At 40.7% G+C, this 24,887-nt stretch overlaps 1 protein-coding gene across 1 annotated transcript in view; it reads left to right on the forward strand.

Moving 5' to 3' along the window:
- Positions 1-24,887, forward strand: part of nell2a (neural EGFL like 2a) — a gene marked incomplete in the record, with an annotated part of 97,465 nt that overhangs the window by 70,216 nt on the left and 2,362 nt on the right. The window contains 4 exon segments of the mRNA XM_087797361.1: positions 1,118-1,213; positions 13,144-13,284; positions 17,692-17,885; positions 19,186-19,362. Of these exon segments, the coding sequence (XP_087653487.1) occupies positions 1,118-1,213; positions 13,144-13,284; positions 17,692-17,885; positions 19,186-19,362 (608 nt within the window).

The raw sequence follows: 24,887 nt of genomic DNA on the forward strand, positions 1-24,887 counted from the left end.
ACACCCCCGACGACAACGAACTACATCTACTTCCTTTAAACCCCTTCAAAATAAAACAGCGGAAGTAAATATGAACACAATGGCGAGTGTCTAGAAGTGTGTTACAGTGATATATATGCAGCATTTAAAACTACAAACACAGACATTCGGATTCACACGGGACTAGTATTATCACCGACGTGTGTAGTTGGTGATTTACAGAAGGTAATTTGCGGCGGAATTATAACATTAAAAATCAAAGACATGACGGGATTAAAACTCAGACATTCTCCAGAATTATTACAAATTACCAGACGTCTCCAGGTCATACTTATCCTGTGCGAATCGGACATAAGATGTATATTATCTTTGTTAGCATCGTCTAAGGATCCATATAGTCACGCTGCAGAACAGAGAAACCCAGGCGAGGTGTTTGCATAGACTTGGTTTATTCCGTGGGGAAGGCAGAGGCAACAGTCCAGTAATCTGCAACGAAAGACAATAGCAAGGGTAAGGAAAACTCGGCGTCAAGGGGCAGAAACTGGTCGAATACAAAACAGGCAGGAAAGAGTCTTGGTTGGGACAAGGTACGGGACAGGGTAAGAGCAGGAATACTTAGAGGCAGGATACGGGTTCGAGAAAATGGTTACGACAAGACAAGGACGTGACAGGGAGTGGAGGCTTAAGTAGACAGGGGAGCAATCAGCAGCAGCTGGGGGCGGGACTAACAAGACACGGCTGGACCAATCACTACTCAGACAGGAGGAAGTAAGACTAGCACAGACACAGGAGGGAGCGGATTTCACAATAAAAGCGGAAACACAAGGAGGAACATGTAGACTCATGACACTTATGCTCTTCAAAACCTGTTTATCACATAAACTTCACCTGAATTAAATCTTAAATGACATTCTTTTACCCAAACTCTTGAACAACAACATTAACAAATGACATTTGAGCAGGTTTGGTCATGTTAATATGTAATAAAAGAGCTTGTGGCAGGAATAAAGAACGATGGTGTTTTCAGCCAAAACGACGTGACGTCTCGTTGCCTCGTTACATTGACTAATGCAGTTCTAACGATGACGTCACGCGATCATTAGTCCTGCTCGCTAACGACTCCGTGTCGCTCCCGCAGCCATGTGTGACGGACTCTGCCAGAACGGCGGGACCTGCCTCTCGCCCAACAACTGTGTGTGTCAGCAGGGCTTCACCGGCGGCAGGTGTGAGACAGGTGAGTCGGTCCTGATGCGGTGGAGGGACGGGGAGAAGGTCGTGGCGCCGGGGCCGACCTTCATCGCTATCTAAAGGTCATAAGCTAATTAGCAACAGTCATTATCATACAAAGGTGCTGAAGATCAAGCTGCAGCTTCAAAGAGGGCTGTTTGTACACGTGTGTGTAGCCGAGTGTGTAGTGTGTGTCAGTAATGAGCACAAACGTTTGTCAACTAGTGTGTGATTGTCAGTCTTTTGAATGTGTTTATTTGTGCTTGTGTTTATGTGTACCTCCATGTGATAGTGAACAACTGAACTAAAATATTGTTAGATTAAAATTATTATATACATATACGCCATACTTAAATTAATGCTAAAAGATAATCAAAATATAAAGTATAAATCACTCGCTTGATCTAAGAGCGCGAACGTTTGACTACACATTCACAATCAACATTCCACTGATTCACTGGTTCGAGACAAGCTTGGATCAGGATTAGATACGACACCAGTTATTTAAATCATCTGTTTATCTGCAAATCACACCTTAAATTGTAGATCAAAGAACGAAGCAAGACACACCCGGGAAAGGGGGGCTAAAAGACAGAAGAGAAGATAACCCCCACCTGAGAACATTTGAATGATTAGATTACAAGAAAACAAATTAGGATGTCTCTCTACGGGGGATCGGGACACAGGGAACTTGAAAGAACCATTTGGCCGGAGAGGGACGACCTCCCGGATGGTAAATTTGCCTTAAATATAGCAATGTTTCTACAGATCTGGACCTTTTCTCCCGAGACTATTGACCTGTACAGTCGCCGGGACAAAGTGTGTCCGATCGATCGTAAAGCTTGTATTTTGTTTGACTTGGAGCGGCTCTTGATTGTTCATCTTTCTCCACGAAGCGAAGTATAAGATCTGGGGCGGATGTGACGTCGTGTTGGAGCGACGGAAGCGACTCTGTGTATTGATCGTTTTAATATGCGTGTTTTTGTTTTTTTTAATGATGATGGCAAAATGATATTGTGTTTATTAATTTTGTACATGTTTGTCCTGTAGGCTTGTTTGTGTGTGTGCAGGAGAGTGTGTAATGTATGTTTGTGTTATTAGTTTAAAACAGCTTTTTCCCAGCAACATATGGACATATGTGGATATCTTCATGTTTTTATGAGGCAGTAAGTGATACATTTGTGTTCATATGTTCATGTGTGTGAGCCGGTGTGCGTGTTCCATCTGTGTGTGTAATTATACTTGTATGTTTTAGTCGCCTCCTGCCTGCAGGTCCATTAGTGTGCGCTCGTAAGTGTTTCTGTGTGTGTGAGAGAGTGCGTGACTAATGACCCGGTACCATGATGGAGGACTGGATCTGCCGCTGCAGCAGTTTGGGAATCACCTCTTATCGCAGGATTATTAATCAGCGGCGTTTCTGCCGGTGCGCTCCGAGCTGCATCTTAATTACCGCTCGGCTGTCGAGCGTGGAACCGACGCTCTTACTGAGCCCCGTTTGTTTTCTCTCTAATAACCAAATTACTGCCAATTTAAAGAGTTCAGCCGAGTCGTTTAACCCTGTGATGATACTTCCTGTCGTGTTGTTCGGCCGCGGCGCCGTCACCTCCCGCCCGTCGCAGCTGACGAGGCGTCCGGGTCTTCGGGAGGAGATCCGGAGAAGGTTCTGTCCTGACGGGCCAGAACCTTCTCCAGTCCTGCTCCCCTCCTTCGACCTTCGACAGGCGTCCTTCAAGAGACGAGCAGACTAATGGAGCGCCCACTGACGCTCCACACCTCCTGCTGGACTCTGCACTTGCTCGATGGTTCACTTATTGATTGCACATAAAGCACTTTTCTTTACGAGGCGTTCCTTTAACTGCCGTCGCAAAGTAAATGAATTTCCCTGGTGGTGCTCTCTGAGGAAGGGAAGTGTGTGTGTGCGTGTGTGCGTGTGTGTGTGTGTGCGTGTGTGTGTGTCTTGGATTGACACAGTGTGTTCACAGCACTTCATAATGACTTGTTCTCCACAAACATAAGATAAGATTCTTCTTCCTCCATTGATGACGCTTCATCATCTACTTTCTCTTGTCGATCTCCAGGTAACACTAACACCTTCGTTCGACCAAAACACAAATGGTAACTTTACACAAATTCTACTTTCATTTTCACCGGATATGTCTCGATTTGATACATATTATCTTGACCTTTTGCTCCTAAGCTTTGGAACGATCTTCTCTCTCCTTGCGCTTGATGATCTACTGACTCCTTTAAGAAACATCTTAAGACGTTTCTTATTTGTTCAGGCTTTTCCTTGATTTTCTGGAACTCCTGTTGTGTTATCAGTTTATCTTGATCTTTAAAGTATATACTTTATTGAATATTGTTTTGATTGTTTAAGTGCTTTTTGACCCTGGTCTGGAAAAGCACTATATAAATAAAAATGACTTACTTACTTATATTAGTTGATATATTCTTCATTTTATCAACATTTATTTTATTGCAATATTTGCAACCTACTATCTAGTATCTACGAATAATCAACAATACTAATACAAACAATAATAAATTGTATTTATTTTCATATATAATGCCGTGTTGTGTGGGTTTACTCCGGACACTCCGGTTTCCTCCCACAGTCCAAAAACATACAGAGGTTTATTGAGAACTTTGGGGAAATTATCTGTAGGTATGAGTGTGTGTGTGAATGGTTGTCTGTCTGTGTGTGTCCTGAGACAGACTGGCGTCCTGTCCAGGGTGTCCCCTGCCTCTCACCCTATGATACTGGGATAGACTCCAGTCTCCCCACGGCCCCCAAAATGAATGAATGAATGAATGACATCATGTTCTCGCTCATCCTCACAAATATATTGTATACGAACGCTTTGTTCGCCCTTAACAAAGGAACTCGTGACGGATTAAGACTGACTTCTGGTCGTTTGCGTTCAGAACCGAATCCACACCTTAAATCCATCAGAAAATCATCTCCATTGGAAGTTTTCGCTGCTGAACATCACAAAGTAAAACATCAACATCACGTCATCGGATCATGACTCCAGAACAAGACCCGTGAGGATGAGAGAGAAGAGAGTCTCTCTGGTCCTCCTCCAGTCTGACACCTTCTCTGCGCCGTCAGCCTCGTCATGAAGACGTTCTGAGGAAAACGCTTTTTCTAACACCCGATTCTCGCCACCTCTCTGACCCTTGACCCCTGATACCAGCTGAGAGAACGGCACAACATCCTGGAGCTGGTCTGAAGGGGTGGTGTGCATAGATTTGCCTCCAAGAGGGACCTTAAGTCTTCTATCCCTGAGCCCCTTAACAAGCTCACGGAGACGGACTGTTGCGGTAGATATGGACGGATCGACAGATGCAGCGAGTGACGGGTCAGGGGTGAGACGAGGTGAAGTGGAACCGAGGATACAGAGATGTTGAGGAGCTGACAGATCCGGTGACGGATCCACGACGGTTAACCACGTCGGGTTATCGAGTTCTCGGCGCCGGGATGTGAGGAAATGAGGCCGAGGTGGAGCGGCAGGAGAACGAGAGCGGGCGGGACGAACATGGAAATGCTTTCTGAGCTCCCCAACCCCCAGAAACCCGTGCGCTTTTAGAGGCGTCCCGGGGGACGCCATCCCTCGTGCTGCGGCGGCGCAGACTGACGGCCTGTCAGGAGAACACAGAGCTGCTGCTCATCAACGGAGACCACGTGTTCCCGTGCAAGGCTTGTGATTGGGTCAACAGTTGTGTGTGTGTGTGTGTGCGTGTGTGTGTGTGTGTGTGTGCTCGCCTGTCATCGCCCCTCAGCAAGAATGGACGAGGGACCCGGAGATGCGGCGCTGACAGTCCGAACACCAGCCACCGCGCGACGATGACACTTCATGAATTATGCAGGACGTGGCTGGTCGGACCACGTAGACCTTCAGTCCTCGACGCACGCAGGACCAGGACATGTCATGTTCTCCCGGAACAAGCTGCACCGTCGGAGCGCTCGCCCTCGGGTCACTTCGCAGATGGCGCCGGTTAGAAAACTAACCAAATGTTTTTTTTTAAGTTTTTCTTTTATCAAAAGCCGCCGTCGAGCACAACGTGATGCTGAGCAGTTGTTTGTGCTGCAGGAATTGAACCATGTTGTGTCTCAAATCACTTACTAGCGTACTCAAGTACTCACCTAGAGTTAGTATTTTTAGTGCATAAGTGCGTCTCAATTCCTAGTATGTAAATGTAGTGCTTCATACACACTAGATTGTTACTAAAACACACACAAAACTGAGTATGGATCGATGGACACTTTCTACACTAAACGACTCCATCTTAGTGACGTTGTAAACGGAAGTTACGTCATATATATATATATATATATATATATATATATATATATATATATATATATATATATATATATTCATATACGTACAGGTGTATTTTCAGCAGCAGTAGAAGGATGACACGTCTTCGCTGCTGATACCATCTTAAATATCTCGCGAATATTTCGTTTCTCATATTTTTTCTTTATTTCTTTTTCCAAACTTGCAAAATGTGCTGCCAGCAGGTGGCGATAGTGTTCCTACAGCTGGTTGAAATCATCCTTAAATAGTAGTAGAAGAAGAAGCTGTCGCGTCATTTCCTGTTAGTGTGTAGCAGCAGAGTTTGATTTGAGACATACTATCTGTGGAGGATTAGTTACTAGTTAGTACGTACACTATCCTGATGATACTAACTTCTAGTATACTAAGAGAAGTATGTGATTTGAGACGTACTATCTGTGGAGGATTAGTTACTAGTTAGTACGTACACTATCCTGATGATACTAACTTCTAGTATACTAAGAGAAGTATGTTTGAGACACACTATCTGTGGAGGATTAGTTACTAGTTAGTACGTACACTATCCTGATGATACTAACTTCTAGTGTACTAAGAGAAGTATGTTTGAGACATACTATCTGTGGAGGATTAGTTACTAGTTAGTACGTACACTATCCTGATGATACTTACTTCTAGTATACTAAGAGAAGTATGTGATTTGAGACATACTATCTGTGGAGGATTAGTTACTAGTTAGTACGTACACTATCCTGATGATACTAACTTCTAGTATACTAAGAGAAGTATGTGATTTGAGACATACTATCTGTGGAGGATTAGTTACTAGTTAGTACGTACACTATCCTGATGATACTAACTTCTAGTGTACTAAGAGAAGTATGTTTGAGACATACTATCTGTGGAGGATTAGTTACTAGTTAGTACGTACACTATCCTGATGATACTAACTTCTAGTATACTAAGAGAAGTATGTGATTTGAGACATACTATCTGTGGAGGATTAGTTACTAGTTAGTACGTACACGATCCTGATGATACTAACTTCTAGTATACTAAGAGAAGTATGTGATTTGAGACATACTATCTGTGGAGGATTAGTTACTAGTTAGTACGTACACTATCCTGATGATACTTACTTCTAGTATACTAAGAGAAGTATGTGATTTGAGACATACTATCTGTGAAGGATTAGTTACTAGTTAGTACGTACACTATCCTGATGATACTAACTTCTAGTATACTAAGAGAAGTATGTGATTTGAGACATACTATCTGTGGAGGATTAGTTACTAGTTAGTACGTACACGATCCTGATGATACTAACTTCTAGTATACTAAGAGAAGTATGTGATTTGAGACATACTATCTGTGGAGGATTAGTTACTAGTTAGTACGTACACTATCCTGATGATACTAACTTCTAGTATACTAAGAGAAGTATGTGATTTGAGACATACTATCTGTGGAGGATTAGTTACTAGTTAGTACGTACACGATCCTGATGATACTAACTTCTAGTGTACTAAGAGAAGTATGTGATTTGAGACATACTATCTGTGGAGGATTAGTTACTAGTTAGTACGTACACGATCCTGATGATACTAACTTCTAGTACACTAAGAGAAGTATGTTTGAGACATACTATCTGTGGAGGATTAGTTACTAGTTAGTACGTACACGATCCTGATGATACTAACTTCTAGTATACTAAGAGAAGTATGTGATTTGAGACATACTATCTGTGGAGGATTAGTTACTAGTTAGTACGTACACGATCCTGATGATACTAACTTCTAGTACACTAAGAGAAGTATGTTTGAGACATACTATCTGTGGAGGATTAGTTACTAGTTAGTACGTACACGATCCTGATGATACTAACTTCTAGTACACTAAGAGAAGTATGTGATTTGAGACACAGCACCAGTAACTCAAGCATAGACTCGTAAGGAAACAGAAGCGACAATAACATCTCTAACATATTGAACTTCTCCACACCATAAAGTTCGAGCATTGATTCTGCTCACACTCTCTAGTGTAAATGTCACATGATCTACCTTTAATTAGTGAAATGTCACGGCAGCGGCTCAGGAGCCACTAATTGACTGTCACAGTGTCGCACAAGAACTCTTGACTCGGAATAGAAGCATGTTTTGTGTTCATTGTCTGGAGTTTTGTACGTTTTTCTTAATTAATACCAACAAACAGCGGAAGAGACGAGAACAGTTTTAATGTCATGATAGTAGTTTATTTTTAATTGCAGTCATCTCTGATCTCATAAAACATTGAGCGTAATGTGCGACGTCTCTATCGTTTCTCTTCTCTTTGATTCTTCATTAGTTACTAGTTCATCTCTTCTATGTTTGTCGTGACAGTTGCTTCTCGTGCTTGTTCCGGGTCGAATACATGTTAATGTTTTATTACCCTCACGACTGGAATTTATGTTCAAGCTCATGGTTTGTTGGAAGTTCCAGGTAGAACTCTATGTCTGTCTGTGTAGACTAGCATTGAACGATCCAAGAGTAAAGTCCCACAGAGAGTTATCTCAGTGTTTGAAATGAGACATGATGTCACATCGACGTCAACACGAGCGTCTTACATTATTATATTTATTATAAAAGTAAGATGCTCTACAAATATGACTTACTTACTTACATTAGTTTAATCCACTGCTGTGTCTCAAATCACACTCTTCTCTTAGTGCACTGGTTAGTATCATCAGGATAGTGTACGTACTAACTAGTAACTAATCCTCCACAGATAGTATGTCTCAAACATACTTCTCTTAGTATACTAGAAGTTAGTATCATCAGGATAGTGTACGTACTAACTAGTAACTAATCCTCCACAGATAGTATGTCTCAAACATACTTCTCTTAGTATACTAGAAGTTAGTATCATCAGGATAGTGTACGTACTAACTAGTAACTAATCCTCCACAGATAGTATGTCTCAAACATACTTCTCTTAGTATACTAGAAGTTAGTATCATCAGGATAGTGTACGTACTAACTAGTAACTAATTCTCCACAGATAGTATGTCTCAAATCACATACTTCTCTTAGTATACTAGAAGTTAGTATCATCAGGATAGTGTACGTACTAACTAGTAACTAATCCTCCACAGATAGTATGTCTCAAATCAAACTCTGCTGCTACACACTAACAGGAAATGACGCGACAGCTTCTTCTTCTTCTTCTACTATTTAACGATGATTTCAACCAGCTGTAGGAACACTATCGCCACCTGCTGGCAGCACGTTTGGTTTCAAGAAATATGAGAAATATTGGCGAAATATTTACGCCTGTATCAGCAGCAAAGATGTGTCATTCTCCGTATATATATATATATATGATGTAACTTCTGTTTACAACGTCAACATCACTAAGATGGAGTCGTTTAGTGTAGAAAGTGTCCATCGATTCATACTCAGTTTTGGGTGTGTTTTAGTGACAATGTAGTGTCTATGGAGCACTAATTCTACATACTAAGAATTGAGACGCACTTATGCACTAGAAATACTAAGTTTAAGTACAGAAGTATGTGATGTGAGAGCTCATGACTCTTTGCTAACACGTGTTAGCATCAGTGTTTCCATCACATTGACTTCACCACCGCCGTCCCTCCCACTCCCTGCTCTCGCACAGGTAGTGAATATTTCAGAGCGGATTCATTCTTCACCTCCTGACAGTTCCCACGATGCACCGCTCCAGCCTCTCTCTCTCCTTCGTGCCAGATTTACCCACAAACCCCCGCGGGCCGCAGAAGCCGGAGCGGCTTGTTTAAAGCGCCAGAGATGATGGATTCATTATTTATTTAGAGACAAAGCTCTCCATCACTCGTAATGAGAGCGTCTTAATTAGACTCGGCGAACGGTCGGCGCCGTCGCTTAAGCGAGAGCGACACGCTGATTCTGTCTAAGTGACGCGTGAGGCTGTGCACACAAACACACATCTGCGCTGTATTCTGTGCACACAAACACACATCTGCATGTGCGCTGTATTCTGTGCACACAAACACACATCTGCATGTGCGCTGTATTCTGTGCACACAAACACACATCTGCATGTCGCTCTGTATTCTGATGCGCTTCGTTTACGTGACGTCGTGAGAAGCTGCTGAAACAACATCACCTGCCTGTGAGCTGACGTCCATGTATAAATCCAACACGTATGTCACACGTATGCATTGTTAGATTAAAAATTATTATACACTATACGTATACGCCATACCTAAATTAATGCTAAAAGATAATCAAAATATAAAGTATAAATGACTCGCTTCATCTAAGAGCTTAAACGTTTGAATACACATTCACAATCAACATTTCACTCAGACTGACACACTGTCTCAAGACAAGCTTGGAACAGAATTAGAAACATGACACCGGTTATTTAAACGTCTGTTTGTCTGCACTTTCACACCTTGGGTCGTAGATCAAAAGAACGAAGCGGGACACATCCGTGATGAAGGTAGCTTGAAGGAACCAATATGGCGATAGGGGGAGGACCTCTCAGCCCAAAAATTTGCCTTAAATATCGCGATGTTTCTACAGTTCGAGAACGTTTCTCCCGGGATTATTGAATTGTAAAGTCGCCGGCAGAAAGCGCGCCCGATCGATCGTAAAGCTTGTATTTTGTTTGACTTGAAGCGGCTAATAAACGACCCGTGACACACTGCATTGACCTTTTCTCTCCATAAAGCGAAGCATAAGAACCAGGAAGTGACGGCGTGTTGGAGCGACGGAACGGACTCCTGTTTTGTTCCGTTTTAGCATCAACTGAGTAAAACCACACAAGCATCAGATAAACGTGTGAACGAGGGACTGAAGAACGTTTACACATGTTGTCGCCTCTCAAAAAGGTCGTCATAAACAAGTGAACCGATGGAGTGATGAGACTATTGTTGTGAATGAATGAGAAGAACATGTTCCACACGCCACACGTCGACGCTCTGGCATCAAAAGATTTGGATTCTATTAATAAAAACACGCTGATGTCATTTCTAAAAATACGAACAGGAAAGTTTCATTCAAGTGTCTTGAAACGTGAGTTTGAATCTGGGTCAAATCTCTCTCGGCTCGGACCCGACTTGAAAGTTCTGTGCAGTCTTTCATATGGACACGGAAAACAGTATCAGACAATATTTCCCCGTCTGTTGGTGTCGACTACGTTCATATTGATCGTTTATGACTGTGTTTTTTACCCTTTTGTGTCTCTTTTGACTCTTTAGCCGATGTTTGTTGATATTTAATGTGATGTTGTCGAGTTATTGTTTCATGTTATATAGTATCCTGTGCTACTTGTGACTTCTCTGGTTTTGTTACTGCTGGACAACGTTGAACCTTCTCTGGATCACTTCTGTGACAAAACTCACTTCTATTTACTTATATATGAATATATTGAACTTCCTCCTCTGAATATAGGTCAGGTGAGGTTAGGTAGAACTTTATTGATGAAATTGTTTTTTTCCAATTAGCCACAGCAATACAGCAATTATTCATAAAAATAAATAAAAAATAAATACGAACAAAGAGAAATAAAGAGAAAGAACAATGTGATACAATCTAAATCTAAAGATAAAGAACATAGATCACAGAAAAATAACAAAGACAAAGATACACAGACTAACATAGAACAGAACATCATGATACTTTCACTTCACTCCTGCCCCCGAACTCTGAATATCTTCTGGTGATAAACATGTGTTACGACATCTTGTATCGACCCTTTTAATGTCTGCGTTACTGGATTATTCACCAGCAATTAACCCTTTCTCGACACCATATTGGTCACATGACTGTGAACAAAACGCTTTTAAACTGTTCCACGATATCTGGCGAGAAGGCGGATGAATCCGACCGGATTAAAAAATAATCTGCCGGATTATAACCGGACGACACAAGGGAAGAACGGCAGTAAATATAGATTTATACTTTAATATCATTTATGATACGAGATAACGAGTCATTCCAGTATCAGCTGATGTTCGCTGCGGCTCCGACACCATCTGTTGATGTCAAGAGATCCAGGAAGATGTCGTGATGTCATCAGGAAGATGACGCTGTGCCCGATCTGACCTTCTCGGCCCCTCCCTCAGCAGGCCGGGCAGATGGGGCTCCCGGACCCCCCGCCGCTAATGAGATTAAGATCTATCTGCTAATGAGCCCCGAGCCTTTTAATAGAATTTTCTGACTGAGCTTAACGGACGATCTAGTGCCCCGTGGATTAGCCACCTAATCTGCTCAAACATTACCCATAATCCTCGGGTCTCAGGGTGGCACGAGAGGGCGGACGTGAGCGAGACGCTGCGAAGCATTAATGTTAATTAATTAAGAATGAATGTGTTTTCTACACATAAATGATGGAATGATCCAGAAACAATAATCCTCGTGATCTTCCAGAGGCCAGCAACGTTTGTGACCAGGGGTCAGAGGTTAAATGTTCCTGAAAATGTACCAAAAGAATAAAAGATTTAAACTTAAATTCAAACTCAAATTCAAAATCAAACTCAAATAAAAATTCAAACTTAAATTTAAACTCAAATTCAAATTCAAACTCAAATTCAAATGTAAATTCAAACTAAAAATCAAATTTAAATTCAAACTTAAAATCAAACTTAAATTCAAAATCAAACTCAAATTCAAACTTAAATTTAAATTCAAACTTAAAATCAAACTTAAATTCAAAATCAAACTCAAATTCAAACTAAATTCAAACTTAAATTGAAACTTGCTTTATTTATTAACTCTAACTCTAACTCTAACTCTAGCTCTAGCTCTAGCTCTAGCTCTAACTCTAGCTCTAACTCTAACTCTAACTCTAGCTCTAGCTCTAGCTCTAGCTCTAGCTCTAACTCTAACTCTAGCTCTAGCTCTAACTCTAACTCTAGCTCTAGCTCTAGCTCTAGCTCTAGCTCTAACTCTAACTCTAGCTCTAGCTCTAGCTCTAGCTCTAGCTCTAGCTCTAGCTCTAGCTCTAGCTCTAGCTCTAACTCTAACTCTAGCTCTAGCTCTAGCTCTAGCTCTAGCTCTAGCTCTAGCTCTAGCTCTAACTCTAGCTCTAGCTCTAACTCTAACTCTAGCTCTAGCTCTAACTCTAACTCTAGCTCTAGCTCTAACTCTAACTCTAACTCTAGCTCTAGCTCTAGCTCTAGCTCTAACTCTAGCTCTAGCTCTAACTCTAGCTCTAGCTCTAGCTCTAGCTCTAGCTCTAGCTCTAACTCTAACTCTAACTCTAGCTCTAGCTCTAGCTCTAGCTCTAGCTCTAGCTCTAGCTCTAACTCTAGCTCTAGCTCTAACTCTAACTCTAGCTCTAGCTCTAGCTCTAGCTCTAGCTCTAACTCTAGCTCTAGCTCTAGCTCTAGCTCTAGCTCTAACTCTAGCTCTAACTCTAGCTCTAGCTCTAGCTCTAGCTCTAACTCTAGCTCTAGCTCTAGCTCTAGCTCTAGCTCTAACTCTGACACATCATCTCGACACTAAGACAAAAGGCTTCTGCTCACACCGGCCTCCGAGGTGATCCATCAAGAAGCTCAGAGTCTCCCTCGCGCTTCTGAAAACACGACGTGTTTGTGTCGGAGACAAACATTTGATCTTCCTCGTCATCATCATCCTCCTCTTCCTCTCCTCCTCAGACATCGACGAGTGTGCGGACGGCTTCGTGGAGTGTGATAGTAAATCCACTTGTGTCAACTTGCCCGGCTGGTACCACTGCGAGTGCCGCGACGGTTACCACGACAACGGCTTGTTTTCCGCCAACGGGGAGTCTTGTGTGGGTGAGTGTCCGGCCCGACCCGGAGAGTGAATGGAAAGAAGAACAGATCGTTGTACCAGCGAGGGAAGAAGATTTCATAGTTTTAAATCAGGAATCCAGACCTGACAACAAAAAAGTCTAGTTTCAATCGTTGTTTGTCTTCCTGCTCTGTTGCCATGACGAGAGATCTGAGGGATACATATCTGGAGGCCTGGTATCATGAGTGCGGTGATCTGTCAGTCCTATCACACGGTTGGGAATTGAACCAGCGCCTCAGCCTCCCTTTTCCTCACGTCTATATTATCCCTGTGATCCCGCCTGTCAGCTGTCAGAGTGGAAGCGTCTCTTCATCGCCCAACATTCTTCCAGGTGCTGGCGTCTCCGGCGCCGGCCGACCCGCCGAAGTGGGCCCAGTTAGAAAAGTGGGTTTCTGGGTCACGACTGTCGTCTAGACGCTCATGCTTTTACTTCAGCGTCCGGTTGTTGCCGAGGTTTGAAAGCATCCCATGATTGGACCTGAGAGTCGTGAAGTGCTGTTTTGACTTCTCCAGTAGTTTCTCTGCAGACATTTATCAGACGTGAGCGCCACCTACTGAGAGTCAGCAGTTTTTAAAGTATCGTTTACTCGCCAAATTAAAAATATTTTAAAGAATTTATTATAAATAAACTAGTCCATAAAGTAGATCTGAACGATTATGGAAAAAAATATAATAGCGATTATTTCCCGAAATATCGCGATTATTTATGCAATTATTTTTTCAATGTCCTCTTTTTTATGCATTTTAATCTAATACAATGAATAATTAACTAAAATTCAAATGTTTTTCTCTTTGATTCTCAAGATAAAGTTATGAAGTAATTTTTATGATAAAGTCAAATGAAGCAAACCTTAAAATAAAGGTTTATTTAGTTCCTCTAATGACACTTGTAAACAAACATATTCACTGCAAACACTAAAAACTAGTGTAAAAACTAAAAGTGTGATGTAAACATATTTATGAGTCAATAATAAATCATACAAACTTCACAGTAAAAAAAGTAAAAACACTAGTCAGTCATTCTTTTTTTTCTTACTGAAGGTTTTTGTTTCTCCTGTGTTTAAGTTCCTGTCGTACACAATAATATCATTTACACAATTTGAATTGTGTGATTGCATAACTTTGATGACACACACACACACACACACACACACACACACACACACACACACACACACACACACACACACACACACACACACACACACACACACACACAAACACACACACACACACACACACACACACACACACACACATGGATGTAAAGTAGTTGAAAACACTGTAGTTTGTTTCTTCTGCTGCTCTTTAGCTTCTCTTGACTCTGTGATATAATAATGCGATTAATCGTTCTGCCCGAACATAAAGTCAATAAATCAATCAAAGGAATAGACAAGTGTGAAGCCAAACAACAAAACAATGATAATGATGATAACAACAACAACAACCATAATAACAATAACAACATAATAACAATAATAATACTATATCATGGAAAAAGCATGTAAATATTATATTTAAATGTTTTCTTAAACTATTAGAAATAAATATATAATATGATAAAGAGTAACATTTTGTTACGAATGATAAGAATCAGTAGAATTTCAGAATCAGAATCAGAATCCTTTATTGTCCCGCGAGGGGAAATTCGGTTTAACAACAAATAAAACACCCAGAAATAAAATATTAAAAAGAAAAGAAAACATCTAAATAGAATAGAAAATAAATCTGCACTATATTATATACACAATCATATTTACAAAAATAACAAGAAAGGTGCAGTTAAATAATTATCTTGGTGTGTTCTTGTTGTGGAGTCTGATGGCAGCAGGGAGGAAGGACCTGTGGTACCTCTCCCTCACACACCTGGGATGGAGCATCCTATCACTGATGGAGCTCCTCAATGCCCTCAGTGTGTGCTGGAGAGGGTGAGATAAGTTCTTCCTCATGGAGGCCAGCTTGCTCTGTATCCATATTTCATGATATTACTTGTAGTTCTTCTGTGGCTGTACTGGCCCGTGTCTGGTGCAGACGTTAGAACTTCACAGCAGAACATCACTGGTGTTATGAAGCATTGATTTAGGATTGAGAATGAATTGGAACCCCTTGTCTCGTCCAGACATCAACGAGTGTAAAACAGACAGAAACACTTTAACTTTAACTCTCTCTCGTCCAGACATCAACGAGTGTAAAACAGGCAGAAACACTTTAACTTTAACTCTCTCTCGTCCAGACATCAACGAGTGTAAAACAGACAGAAACACTTTAACTTTAACTCTCTCTCGTCCAGACATCAACGAGTGTAAAACAGACAGAAACACTTTAACTTTAACTCTCTCTCCTCCAGACATCAACGAGTGTAAAACAGACAGAAACACTTTAACTTTAACTCTCTCTCCTCCAGACATCAACGAGTGTAAAACAGGCAGAAACACTTTAACTTTAACTCTCTCTCGTCCAGACATCAACGAGTGTAAAACAGACAGAAACACTTTAACTTTAACTCTCTCTCCTCCAGACATCAACGAGTGTAAAACAGACAGAAACACTTTAACTTTAACTCTCTCTCGTCCAGACATCAACGAGTGTAAAACAGGCAGAAACACTTTAACTTTAACTCTCTCTCGTCCAGACATCAACGAGTGTAAAACAGACAGAAACACTTTAACTTTAACTCTCTCTCGTCCAGACATCAACGAGTGTAAAACAGACAGAAACACTTTAACTTTAACTCTCTCTCGTCCAGACATCAACGAGTGTAAAACAGGCAGAAACACTTTAACTTTAACTCTCTCTCGTCCAGACATCAACGAGTGTAAAACAGACAGAAACACTTTAACTCTAACTCTCTCTCGTCCAGACATCAACGAGTGTAAAACAGGCAGAAACACTTTAACTTTAACTCTCTCTCGTCCAGACATCAACGAGTGTAAAACAGACAGAAACACTTTAACTTTAACTCTCTCTCGTCCAGACATCAACGAGTGTAAAACACACAGAAACACTTTAACTTTAACTCTCTCTCGTCCAGACATCAACGAGTGTAAAACAGACAGAAACACTTTAACTTTAACTCTCTCTCCTCCAGACATCAACGAGTGTAAAACAGACAGAAACACTTTAACTTTAACTCTCTCTCGTCCAGACATCAACGAGTGTAAAACAGGCAGAAACACTTTAACTTTAACTCTCTCTCGTCCAGACATCAACGAGTGTAAAACAGACAGAAACACTTTAACTTTAACTCTCTCTCGTCCAGACATCAACGAGTGTAAAACAGACAGAAACACTTTAACTCTAACTCTCTCTCGTCCAGACATCAACGAGTGTAAAACAGGCAGAAACACTTTAACTTTAACTCTCTCTCGTCCAGACATCAACGAGTGTAAAACAGGCAGAAACACTTTAACTTTAACTCTCTCTCGTCCAGACATCAACGAGTGTAAAACAGACAGAAACACTTTAACTTTAACTCTCTCTCGTCCAGACATCAACGAGTGTAAAACAGACAGAAACACTTTAACTTTAACTCTCTCTCGTCCAGACATCAACGAGTGTAAAACACACAGAAACACTTTAACTTTAACTCTCTCTCGTCCAGACATCAACGAGTGTAAAACAGACAGAAACACTTTAACTCTAACTCTCTCTCGTCCAGACATCAACGAGTGTAAAACAGACAGAAACACTTTAACTCTCTCTCGTCCAGACATCAACGAGTGTAAAACAGGCAGAAACACTTTAACTTTAACTCTCTCTCCTCCAGACATCAACGAGTGTAAAACAGACAGAAACACTAACTTTAACTCTCTCTCGTCCAGACATCAACGAGTGTAAAACAGACAGAAACACTTTAACTTTAACTCTCTCTCGTCCAGACATCAACGAGTGTAAAACAGACAGAAACACTTTAACTTTAACTCTCTCTCGTCCAGACATCAACGAGTGTAAAACAGACAGAAACACTTTAACTTTAACTCTCTCTCCTCCAGACATCAACGAGTGTAAAACAGACAGAAACACTTTAACTTTAACTCTCTCTCGTCCAGACATCAACGAGTGTAAAACAGACAGAAACACTTTAACTTTAACTCTCTCTCCTCCAGACATCAACGAGTGTAAAACACACAGAAACACTTTAACTTTAACTCTCTCTCCTCCAGACATCAACGAGTGTAAAACACACAGAAACACTTTAACTTTAACTCTCTCTCCTCCAGACATCAACGAGTGTAAAACAGACAGAAACACTTTAACTTTAACTCTCTCTCGTCCAGACATCAACGAGTGTAAAACAGGCAGAAACACTTTAACTTTAACTCTCTCTCGTCCAGACATCAACGAGTGTAAAACAGACAGAAACACTTTAACTTTAACTCTCTCTCGTCCAGACATCAACGAGTGTAAAACAGGCAGAAACACCTGCGCCAACGACACCGTGTGCTTCAACCTGGACGGAGGCTACGACTGCCGCTGTCCTCACGGACACAACTGCACCGGAGACTGTATCCATGACAACAAGGTCAAGCACAGCGGACAGATCTGGGTTCTGGACAGCGACCGCTGCTCCGTCTGCTCCTGTCAGGTGAGTGAAGGCATGATCTTCGCTCTGAAAACATCTCGTTTATCTCGCCTCACATCAGCGTCAAATATCATCTCCTCCCTGAAGCTGCTGTAGCTTCACCTGACGACACACCTGTATGTTGAGGAATATTTGAAGGTTTTCTTAAGTCATTCAACCAAGAAGTAAACAAGTAAACAACTGACATGACTCATTGTTTTAGGAAACCTTCATAAATCCACAGAACATGAAGCCAGGAAAGTTATTTTCACTCTTTGACTGATGATGTTGACAAACATATGAATGTAAGTCACGATCAAGTTAAAGCAGCTCTGGGTAGTTTTGTGTAGTTTAATATTTTTGTACTACAATAACGAGTGATGACACATCAACTTAAAACTAGTTGAATGACTCGTATACTGTGACTTGAGGTGTTTTGTGTGATTTTTAAACAAACAAAAACAAAGTTAAAGTTATGTTATTTACAAACAAAAACAAAGTTAAAGTTATGTTATTTACAAACAAAAACAAAGTTAAAGTGATGTTATTTACAAACAAAAACAAAGTTAAAGTTATGTTATTTATAAACAAAGTTAAAGTTATGTTATTTACAAACAAAAACAAAGTTATATTATTTACAAACAAAAAACAAAGTTAAATTTAAATATTAAGGTACACAAAACTACCCAGAGCTGCTTTAATAATAAATAACAAAAATAAACTTCATTTTCTTTAAACACAATCTCACTCTAATATTTCTATCATCAAGGAAACACGTAAATAAATCTTAACTGTGATGAATATTCGTCAAATTCTCAACCGAAACATCAGAAACTTCTATCTTCAGTCGCGCAGACGTTTCCAGCGTCTCAGGAGCAACAGCTTCGATCTCCATCTGCACTTCTGAGGAAACTGTTTAATTAAAGGTCGCGACCTCTGCCCCCGGGGTTAATGAAGCCACGCCAGCGTCTCTGACATCACGGCGGCGTCGTAGCTTCCTGCCGCCGTCGCGAGCGGCTGATCGTCGCGGATTAGCGTCGGTGGCGAGCGATCAGCCGCCAATTATTGCCGTGATTACAAAGGACGACGGCGGCGACGCTCGGCTAATCACAGCCGTCGTACTAATCGACGCCGGAGACTCGCAGCCGTCCGTCAACATTAGGGGCCGCGACGGTTGAGGGAGCAGTAAACATGTTGACGTGACGGGGAACATGGAGGTCTGGAGGTCAAAAGTCTTCTCGAAGTTCCAGTCGGTCGTTCCAGAACCAGAACTGTTCGTGACACCGTCAGGTAAAAGTGTGTGTGTGTGTGTGTGTGTGTGCAGGCGGGCCAGGTCATGTGCCGCAGGATGGTGTGCGACTGCGACAACCCCAACGCCGACCTGTTCTGCTGCCCCGAGTGCGACCCTCGCCTCAGCAGCCAGTGTCTGCACCAGAACGGCGTCCTGACCTACGGCAGCGGCGACACCTGGGTGGAGAACTGTCAGCAGTGCCAGTGTCTGGTGAGTCTGCTCGAGCGCCCCCTGTTGACCGACCCGTGCATCACATCCACGCTATAGTCTCCACACGGTAATACCTTTGTAAGTAAGTTAGTGATATTTGTAGAGAGTTTTTCCAGACCAGGGTCAGAAAGAACTTCATCAATCAAAACAATACTCAATAAAATATATACTTTAAAAGATCAAGTTACATAAGACAAACACAGGAGTCTCAGAGAATCAAGGAAAAGCTCAAATCAAAGTGTCTTGAGATGTTTGTTGAAGGAGTCAGTAGATCATCAAACACTGATGTTTCTTGAAGGAGTCAGTAGATCATCAAACACAGATGTTTCTTGAAGGAGTCAGTAGATCATCAAACACAGATGTTTCTTGAAGGAGTCAGTAGATCATCAAACACAGATGTTTCTTGAAGGAGTCAGTAGATCATCAAACACAGATGTTTCTTGAAGGGTCAGTAGATCATCAAACACAGATGTTTCTTGAAGGAGTCAGTAGATCATCAAACACAGATGTTTCTTGAAGGAGTCAGTAGATCATCAAACACAGATGTTTCTTGAAGGAGTCAGTAGATCATCAAACACAGATGTTTCTTGAAGGAGTCAGTAGATCATCAAACACAGATGTTTCTTGAAGGAGTCAGTAGATCATCAAACACAGATGTTTCTTGAAGGAGTCAGTAGATCATCAAACACAGATGTTTCTTGAAGGAGTCAGTAGATCATCAAACACAGATGTTTCTTGAAGGAGTCAGTAGATCATCAAACACAGATGTTTCTTGAAGGAGTCAGTAGATCATCAAACACAGATGTTTCTTGAAGGAGTCAGTAGATCATCAAACACAGATGTTTCTTGAAGGAGTCAGTAGATCATCAAACACAGATGTTTCTTGAAGGAGTCAGTAGATCATCAAACACAGATGTTTCTTGAAGGAGTCAGTAGATCATCAAACACAGATGTTTCTTGAAGGAGTCAGTAGATCATCAAACACAGATGTTTCTTGAAGGAGTCAGTAGATCATCAAACACAGATGTTTCTTGAAGGAGTCAGTAGATCATCAAACACAGATGTTTCTTGAAGGAGTCAGTAGATCATCAAACACAGATGTTTCTTGAAGGAGTCAGTAGATCATCAAACACAGATGTTTCTTGAAGGAGTCAGTAGATCATCAAACACAGATGTTTCTTGAAGGAGTCAGTAGATCATCAAACACAGATGTTTCTTGAAGGAGTCAGTAGATCATCAAACACAGATGTTTCTTGAAGGAGTCAGTAGATCATCAAACACAGATGTTTCTTGAAGGAGTCAGTAGATCATCAAACACAGATGTTTCTTGAAGGAGTCAGTAGATCATCAAACACAGATGTTTCTTGAAGGAGTCAGTAGATCATCAAACACAGATGTTTCTTGAAGGAGTCAGTAGATCATCAAACACAGATGTTTCTTGAAGGAGTCAGTAGATCATCAAACACAGATGTTTCTTGAAGGAGTCAGTAGATCATCAAACACAGATGTTTCTTGAAGGAGTCAGTAGATCATCAAACACAGATGTTTCTTGAAGGAGTCAGTAGATCATCAAACACAGATGTTTCTTGAAGGAGTCAGTAGATCATCAAACACAGATGTTTCTTGAAGGAGTCAGTAGATCATCAAACACAGATGTTTCTTGAAGGAGTCAGTAGATCATCAAACACAGATGTTTCTTGAAGGAGTCAGTAGATCATCAAACACAGATGTTTCTTGAAGGAGTCAGTAGATCATCAAACACAGATGTTTCTTGAAGGAGTCAGTAGATCATCAAACACAGATGTTTCTTGAAGGAGTCAGTAGATCATCAAACACAGATGTTTCTTGAAGGAGTCAGTAGATCATCAAACACAGATGTTTCTTGAAGGAGTCAGTAGATCATCAAACACAGATGTTTCTTGAAGGAGTCAGTAGATCATCAAACACAGATGTTTCTTGAAGGAGTCAGTAGATCATCAAACACAGATGTTTCTTGAAGGAGTCAGTAGATCATCAAACACAGATGTTTCTTGAAGGAGTCAGTAGATCATCAAACACAGATGTTTCTTGAAGGAGTCAGTAGATCATCAAACACAGATGTTTCTTGAAGGAGTCAGTAGATCATCAAACACAGATGTTTCTTGAAGGAGTCAGTAGATCATCAAACACAGATGTTTCTTGAAGGAGTCAGTAGATCATCAAACACAGATGTTTCTTGAAGGAGTCAGTAGATCATCAAACACAGATGTTTCTTGAAGGAGTCAGTAGATCATCAAACACAGATGTTTCTTGAAGGAGTCAGTAGATCATCAAACACAGATGTTTCTTGAAGGAGTCAGTAGATCATCAAACACAGATGTTTCTTGAAGGAGTCAGTAGATCATCAAACACAGATGTTTCTTGAAGGAGTCAGTAGATCATCAAACACAGATGTTTCTTGAAGGAGTCAGTAGATCATCAAACACAGATGTTTCTTGAAGGAGTCAGTAGATCATCAAACACAGATGTTTCTTGAAGGAGTCAGTAGATCATCAAACACAGAGATGTTTCTTGAAGGAGTCAGTAGATCATCAAACACAGATGTTTCTTGAAGGAGTCAGTAGATCATCAAACACAGATGTTTCTTGAAGGAGTCAGTAGATCATCAAACACAGATGTTTCTTGAAGGAGTCAGTAGATCATCAAACACAGATGTTTCTTGAAGGAGTCAGTAGATCATCAAACACAGATGTTTCTTGAAGGAGTCAGTAGATCATCAAACACAGAGATGTTTCTTGAAGGAGTCAGTAGATCATCAAACACAGATGTTTCTTGAAGGAGTCAGTAGATCATCAAACACAGATGTTTCTTGAAGGAGTCAGTAGATCATCAAACACAGATGTTTCTTGAAGGAGTCAGTAGATCATCAAACACAGAGATGTTTCTTGAAGGAGTCAGTAGATCATCAAACACAGAGATGTTTCTTGAAGGAGTCAGTAGATCATCAAACACAGATGTTTCTTGAAGGAGTCAGTAGATCATCAAACACAGATGTTTCTTGAAGGAGTCAGTAGATCATCAAACACAGATGTTTCTTGAAGGAGTCAGTAGATCATCAAACACAGAGATGTTTCTTGAAGGAGTCAGTAGATCATCAAACACAGATGTTTCTTCAAGGAGTCAGTAGATCATCAAACACAGATGTTTCTTGAAGGAGTCAGTAGATCATCAAACACAGATGTTTCTTCAAGGAGTCAGTAGATCATCAAACACAGATGTTTCTTGAAGGAGTCAGTAGATCATCAAACACAGATGTTTCTTGAAGGAGTCAGTAGATCATCAAACACAGATGTTTCTTGAAGGAGTCAGTAGATCATCAAACACAGATGTTTCTTCAAGGAGTTAGTAGATCATCAAACACAGATGTTTCTTGAAGGAGTCAGTAGATCATCAAACACAGATGTTTCTTGAAGGAGTCAGTAGATCATCAAACACAGATGTTTCTTGAAGGAGTCAGTAGATCATCAAACACAGATGTTTCTTCAAGGAGTTAGTAGATCATCAAACACAGATGTTTCTTGAAGGAGTCAGTAGATCTTCAAACACAGATGTTTCTTGAAGGAGTCAGTAGATCATCAAACACAGATGTTTCTTGAAGGAGTCAGTAGATCATCAAACACAGATGTTTCTTGAAGGAGTCAGTAGATCATCAAACACAGATGTTTCTTGAAGGAGTCAGTAGATCATCAAACACAGAGATGTTTCTTGAAGGAGTCAGTAGATCATCAAACACAGATGTTTCTTGAAGGAGTCAGTAGATCATCAAACACAGATGTTTCTTGAAGGAGTCAGTAGATCATCAAACACAGATGTTTCTTGAAGGAGTCAGTAGATCATCAAACACAGATGTTTCTTGAAGGAGTCAGTAGATCATCAAACACAGATGTTTCTTGAAGGAGTCAGTAGATCATCAAACACAGAGATGTTTCTTGAAGGAGTCAGTAGATCATCAAACACAGAGATGTTTCTTGAAGGAGTCAGTAGATCATCAAACACAGATGTTTCTTGAAGGAGTCAGTAGATCATCAAACACAGATGTTTCTTGAAGGAGTCAGTAGATCATCAAACACAGATGTTTCTTGAAGGAGTCAGTAGATCATCAAACACAGAGATGTTTCTTGAAGGAGTCAGTAGATCATCAAACACAGAGATGTTTCTTGAAGGAGTCAGTAGATCATCAAACACAGATGTTTCTTGAAGGAGTCAGTAGATCATCAAACACAGATGTTTCTTGAAGGAGTCAGTAGATCATCAAACACAGATGTTTCTTGAAGGAGTCAGTAGATCATCAAACACAGAGATGTTTCTTGAAGGAGTCAGTAGATCATCAAACACAGAGATGTTTCTTGAAGGAGTCAGTAGATCATCAAACACAGATGTTTCTTGAAGGAGTCAGTAGATCATCAAACACAGATGTTTCTTGAAGGAGTCAGTAGATCATCAAACACAGATGTTTCTTGAAGGAGTCAGTAGATCATCAAACACAGATGTTTCTTGAAGGAGTCAGTAGATCATCAAACACAGAGATGGTTCCAAAGCTTAGGAGCAACAGTCTGGAAGGATTTCTCTCCTCTGGTTTCGGAAGTTCAGGAACCATCAGTAGATTCTGATCCACAGACCTCAGAGCCCAAGCTGGGGTGTAAGTCTGGATCAGATCACTGATGGAAGGTCTGACCATGAATAGATCTGAAAGTAAGAACCAGAATTTTAAAATGATCCTGAAAGAAACTGGCAGCCAGTGAAGAGTTTGAAGGAGAAATGTGAGTTCTTCTACTAGAGCGGCTCAGAATTCTGGCTGCAGAGTTTTGTATGAACTGCAGGCGAGAAGATCCTTCTTGTTTAGACACTAAATAAACTGTTACAATAGTGTAAATGACACAAACACATGGATTATAAGATCCAGATCATGTTGTGACAAAATTTTCTAAGTTTATAGATTTTTCTCAGTTAAAAGAGTTTCTAGTCAGTTTTCTTCAGTGTTGAACTAGAGACATGTCTTTATCAAATACAACACCCAGGTCTCTCAGGCTCAGATTGACAGACTTAAGTCACCCAAGTACTGACTCAACCCTGGAACTTTATCATCAGGAGTAATAACCATGATGATAATGAGTCATAATGACTTCAGTAGTACCTGGAAGTTGAACCCAAAATGAATAAACGTGAATAATTTGTATGTTAATTATAAATAAAATAATACAATCTAATAGTTTTCTTTCATACACATTTTATTAAAAGAAGAAGAAGAAGAAATATGATTATACAATTATTTTAAAGTCAAATCAATACAGTGCTGTTGAATATTGATACAGTTTGATGAAAACATTGCAGTATTTTAGTGTATATACTGTATATCTAATATATTTAGTTGTACACCTGATGACCATGTGGTTCCTTCACTCTAGAAATAACCATTATTTATTTACTTCACTTCCAGATCAATAACTACGTGGGTCACGCCCGGGTGGAGGTCCAGCTGGTGACCC

Source organism: Callionymus lyra, chromosome 8, assembly GCF_982586985.1.
Source record: "Callionymus lyra chromosome 8, fCalLyr1.hap1.1, whole genome shotgun sequence".
NCBI classification, from domain to species: Eukaryota; Metazoa; Chordata; class Actinopteri; order Syngnathiformes; family Callionymidae; genus Callionymus; species Callionymus lyra.